The 17781-nt window shown below is 46.9% G+C and overlaps 1 protein-coding gene across 1 annotated transcript in view; it reads right to left on the minus strand.

Moving 5' to 3' along the window:
• The window catches only part of LOC131490783 (histone-arginine methyltransferase CARM1-like), a 259132-nt gene that overhangs the window by 8031 nt on the left and 233320 nt on the right, over positions 1-17781 (minus strand). Inside the window, exons 10-13 of the mRNA XM_058693237.1 lie at positions 14228-14309; positions 12971-13056; positions 9620-9709; positions 7270-7407 (exon numbers count right to left, since the gene is read on the minus strand). Coding sequence (XP_058549220.1) covers positions 7270-7407; positions 9620-9709; positions 12971-13056; positions 14228-14309 — 396 coding nt within the window. The remainder of the gene's footprint in view (positions 1-7269; positions 7408-9619; positions 9710-12970; positions 13057-14227; positions 14310-17781) is intronic.

A 17781-nucleotide genomic window follows, 5' to 3' on the forward strand; every position in this document is an offset into this window, starting at 1 on the left:
TCACTGCGTTTGTGATACTTGAAGGGAGACACAAGGAAAGCGAGATACTGAGACAGTGAGCTCCTTAGGAATAAGGGCGGCCCTTGCTGGAATCATAAAAAGGCTGAGAAATCAGGGAGGGACACACTTACTTATTTTCCCAAATGAGAGACGCCTTCTTAACAATATTTAAAGCAACGAACGTAAGACTTAATGCAGAAACAGAGTACCCCGAGGTCTGAGCAAATGTGTGTGTCCATGGATGCGCATATGACACAACAGAGAACTGAAAGGTTCCAGGTGGGGTCTGGAAGAACAGACAGGAAGTTCCTGCTCTAGGGTGTTGTTCAGCAAGGCTCTTTCCAGAATGCTACATAGGAAGGCGCTTGGGTGGCTCAGTGGGTCAAATGTCTGTCTCTTGATCTCCGCTCAGGTCATGATCTCACAGTTCATGGGTTTGAGCCCCACACTGGGCTCTGCGCTGATGGCTCAGAGCCTGGCACCTGCTTCGGATGCTGTGTCTTCCTCTCTCTCTACCCCTCCCCTGCTGGCACTCTGTCTCCTTCTCTCTCTCAAAAAATGAATAAACATTAAAAAAAATTTTTTAAATCTACAGAGATGGAACAAATGACCTAAGAGGGGACATCCTTTAGCTCAAGAATTGAGTGCAAAACCATCTACCCCAAAAACCAAGAGCACACTTTACACACTGTGTGGTAGCCACTTTGACAATAAATTATATTTAAAAATAACACTAAATAAACAAATTAAAAAAAACCCCAAAAAACATAAAAAATATCATTGTTTCTCATACCAACATTCCTTTTGGAATAACAGATATTAGAAGCGTAAGAGACTTAACAATAGAGAACAAACTGAGGGTTGATGGAGGGAGGTGGGGGGGGGCTGGGCTAGATGGGTGACAGGCATTAGGGAAGGTACTTGTGATGAGCACTGCGTGTTGTATGTAAGTGATGAATCACCAAATTCTACTCCGGAAACCAATATTGCACTGTATGTTAACTAAAGTTTAAATTAAAAAAAAAAAGTAAAAAAAAGAAAAAAAATGACTCAAGTCACTGAGGGTTTACCGATAGGCGAAGGAAGGAATAAGAACCTCAGTAGAATGGACCCTGGACCAGCGTTCTTCAGAGGGGTTTGAGTGTGCCCCAAGGGGATACACGGGGGGGGGGGGTGTGGAAGAAAATACTTAGCTCTGATTTTTAATTCTTTCTTTTTTGATAGAGAGAAAAGGGCAGAGGAAGAGGGAAAGAGAGACTCTTAAGCAGGCTCCATGACCAGTGCAGAGTCCACTGTGGGGCTCGATATCATGATTGCGAGATCGTGACCTGACCTGAAATTGAGAGTCTGATGCTCAACTGACTGAGCCACCCAGGTGCCCCGATTTTTAAAATTTTCAGCCCTGGGAAACGAATACACGTGTTCACCTAACACATACTGAACACTAGTGAAGTCACTAGGAAAGTGCTGGATTCATTCTCTATTATGCTCACCTACTTTCTCGGGTTTTGCTAAGGCAGGACGGTTCAGTGAGAATCTGATTACACCGCAGACAATGTGATACAACATCACTGAGTAAATACCAACTGGGCGGTGGAGACATTGGTCAGAGCCAGAAGAATCTGAGTAACAAAGGACAAAGAAACATCCCTTAAAGCTGAGCCCGCACATGCTAATGCCTCACTGTTCCCGAGAGACAAGAGTTTCGCCCCAGAGCTCCTGCCGATGCAGCTGTCCAGACCCGTAGATATTCAGTCTGAGGAAAGTTGAGCGCAAAACAGAGCAGTTTAGAGATGACCTTTGGGAGCGCCACTTGGAGCTGCCAAACCTTTAACCCTTTGGTCAGCATTCCTTCTAGTTTCATAACACAAAGCTCATGGAACGCTCTGAAAACCAAATTCCCTGGCAGACCTGAGTACTGCAGACCTTCATAGGGATCCCCAAATTTTAAAGTATATTCCAAAAAATCTTGGCCCAGGGTAAGTGGCTGAGCTAGACCCCAAGTCAGCCTACGTATATTTGTTTTTTTCCATTCATTCTTTTTATTTCTAATTTTGTGTCCTATGACGTACACACCATGTAAGTTTCTATGTGTGTATATACACAGAGACATGTCTATGCATGTGTGTGCATATATATAAATAGTATATAAATAGTATATAGTATATATATCTCTATATCGAGCACTCCATTTTATACTTTCTATTATTACTGTAGTACATTCACAGAATTATAAGATAAATGCTAGTCTATAATCGGGGGACGCATATACAAAATGTCTTTACTCCGAGGTGCACACGATCAGAAAACTTCATGGACACCAGCTTCTGTGCACTTGAGGGGTATACATTTCATAAAGTTCATAAAAAACATAAGTTCTGTTTTATTGTCCACAGCAATAATATGAATGACAGCCGAAGAATGATGGAAGTCTGTGGAAAATAAAACGCTAACAATACGATCCCAAGGGGTCCTGGCTGGGAAGAAAAGGGCAGCCATTGTCACGCCAGTGTGGCTTACCCCGGGGGCGGTGGGGTGGGGCAGTTCTCCCGGGAGGCCAGAGTTTAAAAGAATATTTGACAATAAGGAAGGGGGAGATCCTATCCAAAGGCAGGACAAACCAGCAGCACCTGACTGAAAAGAACATCAAAGCACTGACATTAAGGAAGTGCTGAGTTTGGAGAAAATGCCAAAGAAAGTAATAATTTTAAAGCAAAAATGAGAGTAAGGAAGAGAAGAAGGCGGGAAAAAAACGGAACTAAGATTTTCTGTGGACCTACTGTGTGCTGATGACTATACTATGTTCTCTCCTTTAACATTTGCCAAAGCCTGGTCATGTCTCAGGTCATGACCTCAGAGTTTGTGGGTTCAAGCCCTGCATCACGCTTGGCACTGATGATGTGAAGACTGCTTGGGATTCTCTCTCCCTCCTCTCTCTCTGTTCCACTCCCACTAATGCTTTCTCTCTCATAATAAATAAACTTTAAAAAATCACGTTTAAAAAATATTAAAGGGGCACCTGGGTGGCTCAGTCAGTTAAGCCTCCGACTTCAACTCAGGTCACGATCTTGCAGTTCGTGAATTCAAGCCCTACGTCGGGCTCCGTGCTGACAACTCCGAGCCTGGAAACTGCTTTGTATTCTGTGTCTCCCTCTCTCTCTGCCCATCCCCAGCTTGTGCTCTGTCTCTCTCAGGAAATGAATACACATTAAAAAAAATCTTTTTTAATATATTAAAAAAAAAATCTTCCTTCCGCCTTCCTCCCTTTCTTCCTGCTGCTAAGTATCATGTGTCCATAATCTCTTAGCGTCTTCCTTCAACTGAGCCAGACTAAATTCTTACTAAAAGGAGGATCCTGACATGACTTCTTCATTCAGGTGGTCCTTCCACATCACTGCCAAATCTCTGAAATGAATTAAGTCAGGAGGGATACACCATAGAATGAGACTCGGGCCTTCTTTTTGGGAAGTTCACATATAGGCAAATAACAGTGATACAACATTGGTGCTTTAAGAAAGGTATGGAAGGCTGGAGGAACCCGCGAGTCATGACACAGGTATATGAGGTAAATGGTTTGCTTCTTTCTTACCCATCGGGGGAATAAAGGGGAGGAGGGTCAAAAAATATGACTGAGAAGGATGAAACCCAAGATATGTTAGAAAAAAATAATGGAGGGACGCCTGGGTGGCTCAGTCAGTTGAGTGTCCAACTTCAGCTCAGGTCATGATCTCATGGTTCATGAGTTCAAACCCCGCATCGGGCTCTGTGCTGACAGCTCAGAGCCTGAAGCCTGCTTCAGATTCTGTGTCTCTCCCTCTCTCTGCCCCTCCCCTGCTTCTGCTCTGTCTCTTTCCTCAAAAATAAATAAACATTAAAAAAAAAGGTTTTGTTTAAAAGAAAGAAAAAAGTAATAGGAAAATAAGATGATTTAAATCCACCCACCTAATGATACCCTAAGATACCTTCAAATATAAATATCTGAAAGCAAAAGAATGTTAAGAAGAAAAGGCAAGTCCCAACTCCAAGCTGATGTTGGCTACTGCTCCTTAGTAATTTTTTTCTTTAGAACTGGTCATTAAATAGATGGTTTATGAGGATTGAGGAAGAAAGTGGTGACTTCCAGGATGAACGCGGAATAAATCAGCATTTCCCAACTTTGCCTCCTGGAAACCATCCCCTAAACAAGCAGAAGAGAAAGACACTGCAGACCAGGGACCTCATTTTCTGTAAAACTGGGAGAAAGATAGAATCTGCAGTCTCTAACTCATGTATAAGGGCTACAGAAGCACTTGGCATTGGCTGTAAGGCACATGGGAAAAAGCACAGAAGTGCCAAGAGAAGCAAGAGAGCCCAGAGGGGGGCGCGTCTCAGAGAGCGCTCCCCAAAACACCCAAGCTGAGGATGAGGAGCATTTTCCGAAATGCAAAAGCTTTATTCCTCATGTGTAACGTCTTGTGCAGGCACTGGGGCAGGCAAGACGTGCCTAGAACTGCAGTATGGTAGAACCATGGAAACAAGCAGAAGAGGAGCCATGTTGGCAGGAAGCAGGATGACTCTGCAGTGGCACAGGAGGAGAGAGAATGGGAGTCGAGGAAAACAGACTGCCTGAAGATGGTCATGTCTCTCCCGCCACAGGAACTCCCTTCTTGTAAATTACTTTCCAGAAAAGTCCCACCAACTCTCCAGAGGGGCGGGCTTAGAACCTCCAACAATTTAAAAATCACTCTTACAGGATGTTAGCCTATAGCCAGCCAGGAAGACTGGCAGGATTTTGGTAGAGCTCTCCAAATATTTCAACAACTGCCATTTGGAGCCTGGAACAGACTCAGAAGCGGAAGTAAGGTCAATGAGTAGACTTACTAGGAAGTACTTGTAGGATCAACAGCAAGAATAATTTTTTAATGATCAGAGATATCTGTAGTACAAGACATCAATAACCAAAGACCATATGAAAAGTTATTTACCCCTATTAGTAATTAAAAAAATATAAACCAAAACAACCAGATGCAACTTTTAAAAATTATATTTGGAGGGGTGCCTGGGTGGCTCAGTCAGTCGAGCGACCGGCTTCGGCTCAGGTCATGATCTTGCACCTCTTGAGTTCAGGCCCCGTGTCGGGCTCTGCGCTGACAGCTCGGAGCCTGGAGCCTGCTTCGGATTCTGTGTCTACCTCTCTCTGCCCCTAACCCACTCACATTCTGTCTCTGTCTCTCTCAAAAATAAAAAACATTAAAATAAAATAAAATAAAATAAAATAAAATAAAATAAAATAAAATAAAATAAAATAAAAATTGTATTTGTAGGGGCACCTGGGTAGTTGAGCGTCTGACTCTTGACTTCGGCTCAAGTCACGATCCCAGACCTGCGTGTGTGGTCAAGCCCTGCATCAGGCTCTGGGCTGGGTGAGAAGCCTGCTTAACGTTCTCTCTCTCCCTTCCCTCACATGTGCACACACATCACTACTGGCAAAAGCCACAGAGACCAATCACAGGCAGTGTAGGGAAAAGAAGTGCAGAAATGAGCCTGGCCGTCCATGGCCGTCCATCACCGTGAGTGGACATTGGTGCAACCATTGAGGTTGCACATAAAGGTACAAATACATAAAATACACAAAAGGTAGTATTTATCAGAGTGTCACAGGTACATACCCTTTGATCTAACATCTCCATTTCTAGGGATCTCATGTAGAAATATTCTTGTCCCTGTGCAAGCTTTATGTTCAAGGGCATTTAGGGCAGAGTTTTTCACAGTGGCCAAAAAAAGGGGGAAACGTGGGAAGCAACCCAAGCATCAACCCATCAGCAGTTTTTTAAAAAAATGTTTTTTTTAAGTTTATTTATTTATTTTGAGAAAGAGGGAGCATGAGCGAGCAGGGGAGGAGGAGAGAAAGAAAGAGGGAAAGAATCCGAAGCAGGCTCCGTGCTGTCAGCACAGAGCCCAGTGAGGGGCTCAAACCCACGAACGATGAGATCATGACCTGAGCTGAAACCAAGAGTCAGATGCTTACCCAACTGAGCCATGGAGGTGCCCCTCTGTCAGTGATTTTTAAAAAGACATGCAATACACCTTTGCCCTCCACTATTATGCATCGATTAAAATAAAAAAGCAGATCTATGTGCACAGATTCAGGACTTAATGCTAAGTGAAAACTTAAGTTGGAGACGGCTAGTTGAATCTTCTTGTAAAACAACAATAAAAACCCCACAATGATGTTATTAGTACATGCACAGAAAAATCACCTGGAAGCATATGGACCAAGGGGTCCCATCTGGGGAGTGGGTGAGGGGTGGCAGCGAGTGTGGACTCCAGACACTTTTGTAGTTTTGAATTTATATGTGAGCGTGTTAGGTTTTTGTAATGAAAGAAATATAGACTTTGAAAATGGAAGGGTTGGGGCACCTGGCGGCTCAGTTGGTTAAGTGTCCAACTTCGGCTCAGGTCATGATCTCACGGTTCATGAGTTCGAGCCTCACACGGGGCTCTGTGCTGACAGCTTGGAGTCTAGAGCCTGCTTGGGATTCTGTGTCTCCCTCTCTCTCTGCCCCTCCTCTGCTCATGCTCTGTCTCTCTCTCAAAAATAAATAAACATTAAAAAAAAATGGAAGGGTTGATTTGTAAGGGGATGAGCTCTCCATCACAGGAGTGTTCAAGTGCAGGTCCGAGAAGAGGTGGGAGGTAGGGAGAGAAGGAAGTTGAGTGAGATGATCTCTGGGTGCCCTTAATATCCTGAGAGTCCTTGAACTGCTCCGCTATTCCTTTTTCCCCTGATTCACTCTGGAGAAACTCCAACACGGTGAAAGAAAATAGAGCATCTTAAAAATGAGATAAATCAAAGTCATCGCTGCAGAGGAGAGGCCTCATGAAATCCATTACCAGAGGGACACAGCCAGTCCTGCTGTGCCCACACCACACATCGCCCTGCTGTGCCTGTCCCCTGGGGAACAAATCGATGGTATTGTACTAAATTTGAGGGCGTGTGGCTGGATGCAAGGAAGGTCAGGAGCTGATGTGGGATTTCAAGCACTTGATAATTCAAGCGTTTGGCAAGCACTCCGACCACCTCCGTGGTCAGGTGGAGAACCCCCGCTGCCCTTGAGTCACCCCAAGCTCCCCATCCCTGTGGCCCTCATCGCAAGGAAGACGTTTGCTGTCTTGGTAGCAGAGTGAGCTGGGCTTTTGTAAAGCCTGCTGCCCATTTCGAGGTGCTGAAAACACTCCCACCTCTCGCACCCCCGTGCCCAGTAGTCAGTAGTCTACTTCCCAGCTTACCGTCTGTTGGCTACAAACAGCACTTTCCCTGAGAGGGTCTCTCCTTCTTTGGCAAAGAGGGGAGTGTGGAGAAGGCACCGCACCTGATACCAATGAGTCAGAGGCTCGGTTGGGGCTGTCGACAGCCAAACAGTTACCCTGTGGGACGGGAGAAGAGTTAAAAGTCAGTTACGTTCTGGGGCCATATTGCATAGATTGCACTGGGGGACTTAGGTTGATAGTTGGTTTGCAGAGTTTTCAACTCATGGAATCCTTTTAAGGTAAGGGTAGCTCAGTTTAGGTCATTGCCATGGCAATGTCCCAAGAGCTTTATATATATTCCCTCACTAAGTCTATACAGTAACTCGATAAAGTCAGCACAGGGAGGTTAAAGGACATGCCCAGCATCACACAGAAGACAGTTGGAGAGCCAGGCTTCAAACCTGTGGATTTGGCCATTCTGTCAATCTGTCTTTTTTGTTAAGTTTATTTATTTTGAGAGAGAGAGACAGAGAGACAGAGAGACAGAGAGAGAGAGAGAGAGACAGAGAGGAAGAGAGAGACAGAGAGAACAAACATAAGCAGGGGAGGGGCAGAGAGAGAGATAGGGAGAGAGAATCCCAAGCAGGGTCTGCGGTGATGGCAGATGTGGGGCTCGAACCCACAAACCGTGAGATCCTGACCTGAGCCGAGATCAAGAGTCGGCCCCTCAACAGACTGCACCATTCGGGTGCCCTTCAATCTGTCTTTCTGAATCAAAGTTCGTTAGAAGCCCAACAAGGAATAGAGTTAAGTTGGGAACTGAGTTGTCTGAAAAGTGTCTCTCAAGATAACAAGTCTGGAGTGTCTGGCCTCCTACCATCTCATGCCAACCTGTTCAGGGAACCTGAGAAGGCTTCTGGAAGCAAGAAAAGCCCTGGGGCAGATGGTCTCTGCTGTCCTTCCAGTTCAGACGTCCCACACATGTATGTGTGTGTGACAGTGTTTACATGGGCATTCTTCATTTCATACGAAGATGCGAGAATACCTGGCTGTGCCTCCAAACACCAAGGTCACCTGTCCTGGTGACTCACCCAAACGTGTCGCTGTTTTGGATGGAATAAGGTGTGTGTGGAACACACAGCTGACCCCTACAGGGTCTATTTTGACTTGAAGATGTTGCAGCGAGGGGGGTGGGGGGGGGGTGGGGGGTGCATTTTACAAAATTTCACCGCTAAGTAATATAAACCACTCTTCTATCAAAATATACTCAGGCACGTGCGGGAGCAGGATGCAAGCTGTCTAAAGCTTTATAGGATAAAGCATTTCACTTCAAAGGAACTGTCCCCTTGGAGCAGGCCACTTCAAGCTTCTCTCCCTTAGCCCTGCAGGAACAGATTCACTGGGGGAAAGTCTGAGAAACCAATGTATGGATTCCTTGAACAAATATGCTTCTGCGGTGTAGGGACGACTTGTACAGCATTTTCTTTTTCTCTGATTGTCAGCCCAGATGAGGCTGCCGGGGGTCCCCTCCTCCCCGGAGCATCCCCACCCCCACAAGCTCCCTGAGCATCCCCACCCCCACGGGCACTTCTGTTCTCTGCAGATGTCTTGATAAGCCTGGATGTTTTTACAAGGAGAAGAGAGGAGTGTAATGCAAAAGCTTTCCTTTCACCTGGTCATGTGACCCAGAGCTACTGGGTTCACCAGTCAGAGAGCACGAGAAAGCCTGGCAAGAGAGTAGGGGAGTCAGGAGGAGAGTAGACGTTTGGGGGTACGGTAATGGCACAGCCCTTACGAGGAAGACCAAACACGGACATTCAACTTGCAGGTGGTCTTTCTCCTCTTTCCTCTGAAGCTTTCCAAGCTCTTCAGGAAGGGCAAGGAAGACACGATGAAACGACCTCATGTTGCAATTAGCATTAGTGGTGTATGCCTGCCTGATCATTGAGGAAGGACTCTCTAGCATCTTCTGTGAGGCTGAGGGCGTGAACAGAGTCAGGGAAGGTAGGACTCCAGGTATCACTCAGGTACAGGAGGTTCTCTAACCAGGATAACATGCTGGAAGCCAAGGCAGGGGCTGGGGGTCCTTCCTACCCTCTATTCTGGAATAGACCAAGAGGGCTGATGAAGCACAGACCCTTTCCCATCCCTTTAAGTCTCAATCCAGTTGGCTCAAGAGGTTTTACACTACGTTAGCCAGAGCTGAGAGGACACCATGGAAAATTGTCTCATTCTGACTTCGCCCTAAAATCTAAAAGTGCCTTCCTTTCTCGGAACCTAGAGAAACAAGTAGTACTGTTGAAATCAACTTCAAAACACTTTCGAGCCACGACTACACAATGCAGAGAATGGTGTAGGACAGAGTAGTCAAGGAAAGGGTGCCACTTACACAGATCCAACAAAGGCCACGTCAAACCAGAACGCCAGGCCGTGGATGAGGCCAGACTGTGTCATCTGAAACACAAAGGGGATTTCTACTCTGCAAGGAAAGAGAAAGGAGAGAGCGCAGAAACATTCGGAATTATTTTGTTGTTGTTGACAGGCACACTAGATGCATTTGTGGGATTGGGGAAAATCACGGAATATTTTCCTTCCCTCTTAAGCACAGTTGCCTTGGCAGCAAGATTCTCTCAGTGTGTGCTTAATGCCTGGGTGATGCCACACATGGGAGAATTCTGCGTCTTGACAAAACTGCACGAGTTTCCCACCAGGCTACGGCAAGCATCACGCCGAGGCGGCCATGGTTTATACCAAATGCACGATGAGCAGGAACAGGAAGAACAGTGGGGAAGGTGCAACAAAATCTAGGTGCTTACTTGACAAGTCACTTAAATTCCCTGAGCCTCAGTCGCCTCATCCGTTGATGGGCGACGAAGGCTCTCTCCTACTTCCCTTTGCAAGGTCCTCGTGTGCTCAAATGGGGAAAAATGTGTACGGGAGGGCTTTGCAAACTATAAAAGTGTTACACAGCTACAAGATGGTATTATTCGTCCACCGCTAAGGGGAGACATGTTTTAGAGAGTGCTCTAAAGATTTTCAAGGGAGGTGGTACCTTATTTGCATTTATGGTGCCCCCCAAAGCCCTAACTTCTTTCACCCTGTGGCAGAGCATTTCTAGAGTTTTCCATTGTACTGATCACACTGAATTTTTTGACATTGCATGGCCATTATTTCCTCCTGTTTTTTTGCATTCCCCTAAATAGACTATGAACTCTTCAAGGGTAGGCTTTTTTAAAATAAAATTTAATTAAAAAAAATTTTTTTTAACGTTTATTATTGAGAGACAGAGAGACACAGAGCATGAGCAGGGGAGGGGCTGAGAGATGGAGAGACACAGAATCCGAAGCAGGCTCTAGGCTCCGAGCTGTCAGCACAGAGCCTGATGTGGGGCCCGAACCCACGAACTGTGATATCATGACCTGAGCTGAAGTTGGACGTTTAACCGACTGAGCCACCCAGGCGCCCCTATTTTTTTAATTTTTTAAAAAATTTTTGTTAATTAATTTATGTATTTATTGTTTTTTCTTTTTTAGAGAGAGAGAGAGAGAGAGAGAGAATCCTAAACAGACTCCGTGCTCAGTGTGGAGCCTGATGTGGGGCTCGGTCCCACTACCCTGGGATCGTGACCCAAGCTGAAATCAAGAGTCGGATGCATAACCGACTGAGCCACGCAGGCACCCCAAGGGTAGACTTTTAAAAATTACCTTTTGCACCTGTGCAAGCCCCAGCACTCTATCTGGCACAGGGTAGGATCTCCATAAACATTTGCTGAATCAACACACAAATAAACTGAATGACAGGTGACATCTCTGGGAAGCCAACACAGATGTAGTTTTCAAAAAATTCCCTGGGACTCAGGAGGGGGCCCGGAACAGCAGATAAAGTCAATAGAAGTCCATTTTGTCTGGGCCTGTGGTACTGACTGGAGTTGTTCCCAAATGCCAGTTCTCTTGAGCTGGGCATAGGGTAGTGTCGCAATTATCCTCTCACCCAGGCTCAGGCCCGGCCACGTGATTTACTTTGGCCAATTAAATGTGAACAGAAGTGATCTGTGTCATTTCCAGGCAGAAGCTCTTATTACCAGTACAGACTTTGCCACGATCGTTCTTTTTCCTCAGTGAGGAGGACTGTTCCAGACAGAGGCTGGTGCACCAGGGTGGGTGATGCTGTACAGAGTGAAAGCTGGGCACGATAGATAAACAGGGTCGGGGAGAGAGACTCCTGTGTTATAAGCCACCGAGGCTTCTTTTTTCTTTCTTTCCAAGATTTTATTTAAATTCAAGCTAGTTAACATACAGTGTAGTCTAAACAGAATTTAGTGATTTATCACCTACACAGAACACCCAGGGCTCATCACAAGGGCCCTCCTTAATGCCCATCCCCCATTTAGCCCATCCCCCCCATGCACCTCCCCTCCAGCAGCCGTCAGTGTGTTCTCTATAGTTAAGAGTCTCTTGGGGCACCTGGGGGGCACAGTCAGTTAAACCATCTGTTCTGTTTCAAGGTTTCTTTTTGTTAGTGCTGCAGGTTCTAGCCTGCGCTGATTAGACACAGCACCCTTTGTCCGTTGTGATCTCCAGACAGATGATGGTTTGCGTTGGCCAGCTGCACCTGCTCGAGTCCGGCCCTTGCTTCCTCAGGGGTCCAGGAAAGATGACAACTTGGCTGGGTCTTAAATTTCGTACCCAGAAAAAAATGTGCATAGAGATCTCCTTCCAGAGAGAAAAAGGCAAAATACCAGTGAAAAATCACCCAAAGGGGATTCAGAGCACCATCTGAGGAGTGAGTTCCCATTACAGAGTCCCTTCAAGTGGAGGGAGGAGGGAAAGCTAACATTTACTGAGTGTCCTCTTTGAAAAGGAGCCAGGGCCTGTGAAACACTTAGCCCAGCACCTAATGTAAAGTAGGCTGTACTCTTCTTGACATTAATGTGGGCACTGGCCTGAGTGAGGGGTCAAACAGCCCAGACTCTGGAGCCTTCTGAATGGTTCAAATCCCAGGTCCAATATACTCATGGGGCACCTGGGTGACTCAGTCGGTTGAGCATCTGACTTCAGCTCAGGTCATGATTTCACGGTTTGTAAGTTCGCGCCCTGCGTCGGGCTCTGTGCTGATGGCTCGGAGCCTGGAGCCTGCTTCGGATTCTGTGTCGCTGTCTCTCTCTGCCCCTCCCCCACTTGTGTACGTGCTCTCTCTCTCGCTCTCTCTCGCTCTCAAAAATAAATAAACATTAAGAAAGTTGGGAGCATTCACTTTTGAATGTCCCCTCTCTACTACTATTCTTTCTAATCTTATACATGAATAAACGTTTGCCTGCTGCTGAAAAAAAAAAATTTTTTTAACATACTAATTCTGTGATCTTTTGAAACCCAGTGTTCCACTCTGCCTCACATCTGTCACTATTAAAATGGAGGTAACAGTAGTTCCATCTGTAGAGCACTGTCGTGAGGACGAAATGAGTCATTGGAGGTGAAGGGCTCAGAACACTGAGTGGTTGCAGAAGTTCAAGCCATTACTACTTAGTTTTTCTCATTCAGCTCTTAAAATGACACACGAAAGAAGCAGCATTATCCATGTTTTGCAATAAAATGGAACGAGTATTGATATACCATCCCTGTGTGTGACTCACACCCGAGATCTCGCCCCTGTGTGAGCGGCAAAACCCTGCACTGAGGTTCTGGGGCTGAGAAAGGCTGAGAAGAGACTTTAAAGACCAGGAGTGATGCTGACATTTACAAACCTGTGCAGATCTGCTTCTTCTGCATCCATGAAGTTTACCGTGTATTTGACTGTCCGAGCCATCAAAATCCTAACGTCAAACGTGTCCTTGGGGGAAAGGAAGCAGAGGCATTATCTTTCGGTCAGGATAAACCGAACCCAAGCAAGCCTGTAAAGTGGCTTTCCTCTTGAAGTGTTAAGTCAACAAGAGTTAGGATTTAGAAGGCATGAGCTTAATGAGAATGACTGTCAGCTGGAGCAGCTAACAATTATTTCACGTTTTCTACACGCCAAGCACTAAGTGCTTCATGCTTTCCTGAGTGCTAAGGAGCAGCTGTTTGGTGTATCTGAAAATCATCCAGATTTTACCACTTCTCCACATTCCAGGAAGTTCCAGAAAAACTTAGTCTACCCTCTGCTCCGGGTGTGGCCTGTGACCCTAGCTTGGCCAATCAGTGATCACTTTTCCCCTGAATATAGTTTCAGATGCAGGAGCACGACCCAAGGGAGGGCGGTCAGGCTCTACCCAAACTAATCCTGGGGCTCTGGCTCAAGTTACTGGAAAAAGGCAGGTCCTCCTGTGGGACTTAAAAGAGTTGTAAGAGTCTGAGGCTGGAGTCCCTGAAGCCATCTTGCTACCACAAGGGGAGATCCTGACTGAGAATAGGGTGAAATCAGAGGCAATGGAGACAAATTACAAGGATGGAAAAATCAGACTCGGGTGACATTGTCTGAACCCCTGCAACAGGTCCCTTGCTTCAGGCTTTGCGGTTTTGAAAGCCCAGTAATTAAGCCAGTTTGGGTTAATGCAAACTTATTGTTGTCCAAGGTCGCACAGTTGGATGGGGCCACGACTGAAACCCCAACGTGTTCGACAGCAAAGCTCCTGACCTAAGCTATTTATTTTACAGAGCTTCCTCCTCTATGCCTGAGGCCACCAGAATCAATGGGAAGATATGAATTATTGAACAAGTACCAGGGCTGTGTGTGTACACAGGGTGAGTCAGGGCAGTGGGAGAATTAGAAGCGACTTATTGAAAGGCGGTCAGAAAATCTCCTTGCCTCCGACAGCATCATTCCCTGAGAGTTTTCGTCATTGATTGGAAATGAGAGCTGGAGCACTCGAAAACCCAGGGCTCCAAGGAGCTCTTTTTTCTCTTCTGTGCCGGCTTCACAGAGCCTGGCAACACGGTGCCTCCCAGGTGCGTGAGCGAGCGGGCGAGCGAGCGGATCGATAGACGAACACATGGGGGGAAAGCCTGGAATGAAGCACACTTACCACTATCGGCTGCCTGAAATACTCGTCCACCGCAGCCCCCCGGAGACTGGACAGGTTGACCCCATAGAAACACTGCTGGTGCCTGAAAGAGGGAACACAGAGAATTGCCGTGCATCTTGCCCCTCCGCAGAGTCCCCGAGCCCCTTACAGCTGTGACGTCCTGGAAGGCCACCTCCCAGGTCCTCAGAGGCAGCCTGGGGCACGTGTGCGAACATGCGAAGGGAAACTGGTCTAGGGGGACAAACAGAGGAAGGAATCTTCTCCAGCAAACATGAAGACCTGTACATGACCTGCGGTGGGAAAAGACAGAAGGGGGAGGTGGTTGAGGTGAAGGACATTATTTGTGGAAGATTATTGAGGATTTTTAGGAGGATGTTTAGAAGCTCTGGACTCCCACCCCTGACCTCGGGCCCCAAAGTGGCTGCCTACTCTAGCACCTACTGTCCAAGTCCTGAAACACAGTTCCTTGGCCCCCTCATTATCCAACCCAGAGCATGACTTTAGCTCCCTAAAGCCCCTGTTTTAGGAAACAGATTTCTCTTTTCTATTCTGCTGTAGCCTCAGGCCTGCAACTTCCCAATGGCACTTGCCGGGGTGGCTGACGGCAGGAGAGTCCCAAGTGAGCGAGGGCCGTGCCTGGTGGGGAGCCTGGAACATGCTTGTCTCAGCACACTGCACACAGTTCTTCTCAAATCTGTGGCTGGCGACAAGGACAAACTCGACACATTGTGCTTTCTTCCTTCTGAGAGCCAGAGGCAAAGCGTTTACCTGCACACCCCTGGCTGTCTTACCTTCACGTAAGAGAAGGACCATGCCTCAGACCACACCTGGGACCCAGCAGGAGCTCTGGGTCAGCTTGGCTAGTGGTCTAAACTCTTGAGAGGAGAGATCTAGGGTGTCAATTAAGAGTAGCTTTATTTGGCCGGTGGCGGGGTGGGGCGGGGCGGGGGGGGGGGGCGCCTGGGTGGCTCAGTGAGTTATGCCTCTGACTCTTGACCTCAGCTCAGGTCATGATCTGATGGTTCGTGGGTTCCAGCCCTGAGCTGGGCTCTGGGCTGATGGCGCGGAGTCTGCTTGGGATGCTCTCTCAGCCAGTTCTCATCCGACAAGTGAAAAGCAACCCCACTGAATTGCAGGTGGATCCTGAGGGGCACGAGCCATTTCTTAGCTCTCAGCCTCTGCTCGGTTTCGCCTCTGCCTCGAAATCCCCTTCCCCTCTTTTGCCCTGTTCATTCCTACCCAGTCTTTGAGACTCAGCTCAAATGGTCCCATTGAAAACATTTTAAGGGGCGCCTGGGTGGCTCAGCCGGTTAAGTGTCCATCGGCTCAGGTCACGATCTCACAGTTCGTGAGTTCGAGCCCCGTGTCAGGCTCTGAGCTGAGTTCAAGCCCCAGGTCGGGCTCTGTGCTGACAGCTTGGAGCCTGGAGCCTACTTCGGGTTCTGTGTCTCCCTCTCTCTGTCCCTCCCCTATTCATGCTCTGTATCTCTCTCTTTCTCTCAAAAATAAACATTTAAAACAATAAAAAATAAAAAAAATTTAAATCTTGTGTTACAATACGATATTTAAGTTTAGCCCATTTAAAAGTAAAAGTATTTTCTTATTCATCAGTGTATATATACTTAGCACAGGGCTGGTATATTATTAGGATTAACAGTTACGTAGCTAGCTTTCATATATCTATCTTGAGGGAATGAACGGAAGACTGGGTGTCCGTAACAGGCCTATGCGTGGGCACAGGTGCCAATGAAGAAAACGGACAAATGGAAGATCATTACCCCAAGATTGTTCAGTTGCATTACATGTTTCTTAATCTTCTCCTTCCAACAAGGGGCACGACCAGGCTGGCCCACAATGCAGCCAAAATACGAATGCGTATATTGAACACAAGGCTCCTGTAAGTCTAGAAAATTCTGGAAACACTGCAGTGTTTAGAAGGAGAGTGAAGGTGTTTTAGGGGGAAATAAATAAGTCACTGTCACAAAGTTTTCATTAGAGGGAAGGAAGGGGAGAAGGAAAGTGAGGGAGAGGGGGAAAGAAAGGAAAGGGACGGAGGCGGGACAGAGTTTCCCAGAAAGCCCAGAAGGACTCAAGTCCATCCTTTAGAATCCCTGGGAGGCTTTTAAAAAGCTGACGCCTGGACTGCATCCCTCCAACTGCGATTCATTTGATCCAGGGTGTAAACCTACTGCCTGTTTCCAAAGCTCAACAGGTGATTCTCATGTGCAACCGGGGTTGACTACTCCTAAGTTACCGGTTCTACAATCCTCACCAAGTAGGGGAAGGACAATCCCCAAGGACAAAGGCAGCTTTCCACCCGGCAGTGCCTGAGGCTGCAAACTGCTCTCTATCCCTTGTACCCAGCCTCAGAGGGACCAAGTCTGTGCCTTTGCCTTGTGTGGTGCCATTGAAAGCCCAACAGACACGATCATTGTGGTACACTGAGGTACCACGCCTGGGGTGTGCACTGCGGTGGGCCAACAGCCCACCGCCTGGGTTTTAAAAACTTTCCGGCCAGACCATCTTTCTGATTCTTAGAAATCTTAAATCTTCTTCTGAAATGCATCACAAAATAATTAAAGCAGATGGGAGCTGGCATCTCTCTGGGTCTCCTAAGTGACAATGTGGGGGGATGAATCAGGAAACAAGTCTGTTGACTTGGAAGCTGGGGATAATTTCCATTGTTTTCATCATCTGTGGGTTTTATTTTCCAAGTTAACTTATGGCCTCTTTATGAGCCCATAAGGCGGAGACCACGTGTGTTTTCTTCTCCTGACTTCCCAGTTCCAACTCCCCTCCCCTCCCTCTCCACCATAATACATGCAACGTCTGGAAAGTCCTGCCAAGAGAGCCCAGAAGGAAAATAACAGTCCTATTAGCTAGGCCTAAACAGACCCAGAGCACAGAGAAAGAGGCAACCCATTTATGCGGACATGAACTTCTCCAGGTTCTACACGCAGAGCTCAGCTTGGAGAGCCATGAGGGGGAAGCTACCTCTCTGGCCTCCTTTGTTCTTGGGTCTTCACCAGTTCATCTTGGTTTTTGTCCTTCCTCCTCGTCCACACATCTCTCCCCACCAGCCTCCTGGATCTGTCTTGGAAGGAAAGTGGTACTGCCTTTGTTCTCTTAGAGGAGTCAGCACCGGCCTCTTGCATTCACAGAGGGGAGCTTCTGTGACATGAGCGCTCTCTTTGACGATATGAACATGCGCTCTCACAGCACAGCTCACACATTTTGCTTTAAAAAATATCTTTACATCTTCACCTCCATTGAGGAGCTTCCTTCCCTTGGAAAAAAAAACAAACAAGAAAGAAAAGAAAGGGAAAAAAGGAAGGAAAGGAAGGAAAGACCCTATTCTGCTGTTGACAATTAAGCAACTCTTTTTAAAAAAATTTTTAATGTTTAATTTTGAGAGAGAGAAGGAGGAGGGGCGGAGAGAGAGGGAGACACAGAATCTGAAGCAGGCTCCAGGCTCCGAGCTGTCAGCACAGAGCCCGACGCGGGGCTCAAACTCGCGGACCGTGAGATCATGACCTGAGCCGAAGTCAGACGCC

The sequence above is a fragment of the Neofelis nebulosa genome, chromosome 12 (assembly GCF_028018385.1).
Source record: "Neofelis nebulosa isolate mNeoNeb1 chromosome 12, mNeoNeb1.pri, whole genome shotgun sequence".
Lineage (NCBI taxonomy): Eukaryota > Metazoa > Chordata > Mammalia > Carnivora > Felidae > Neofelis > Neofelis nebulosa.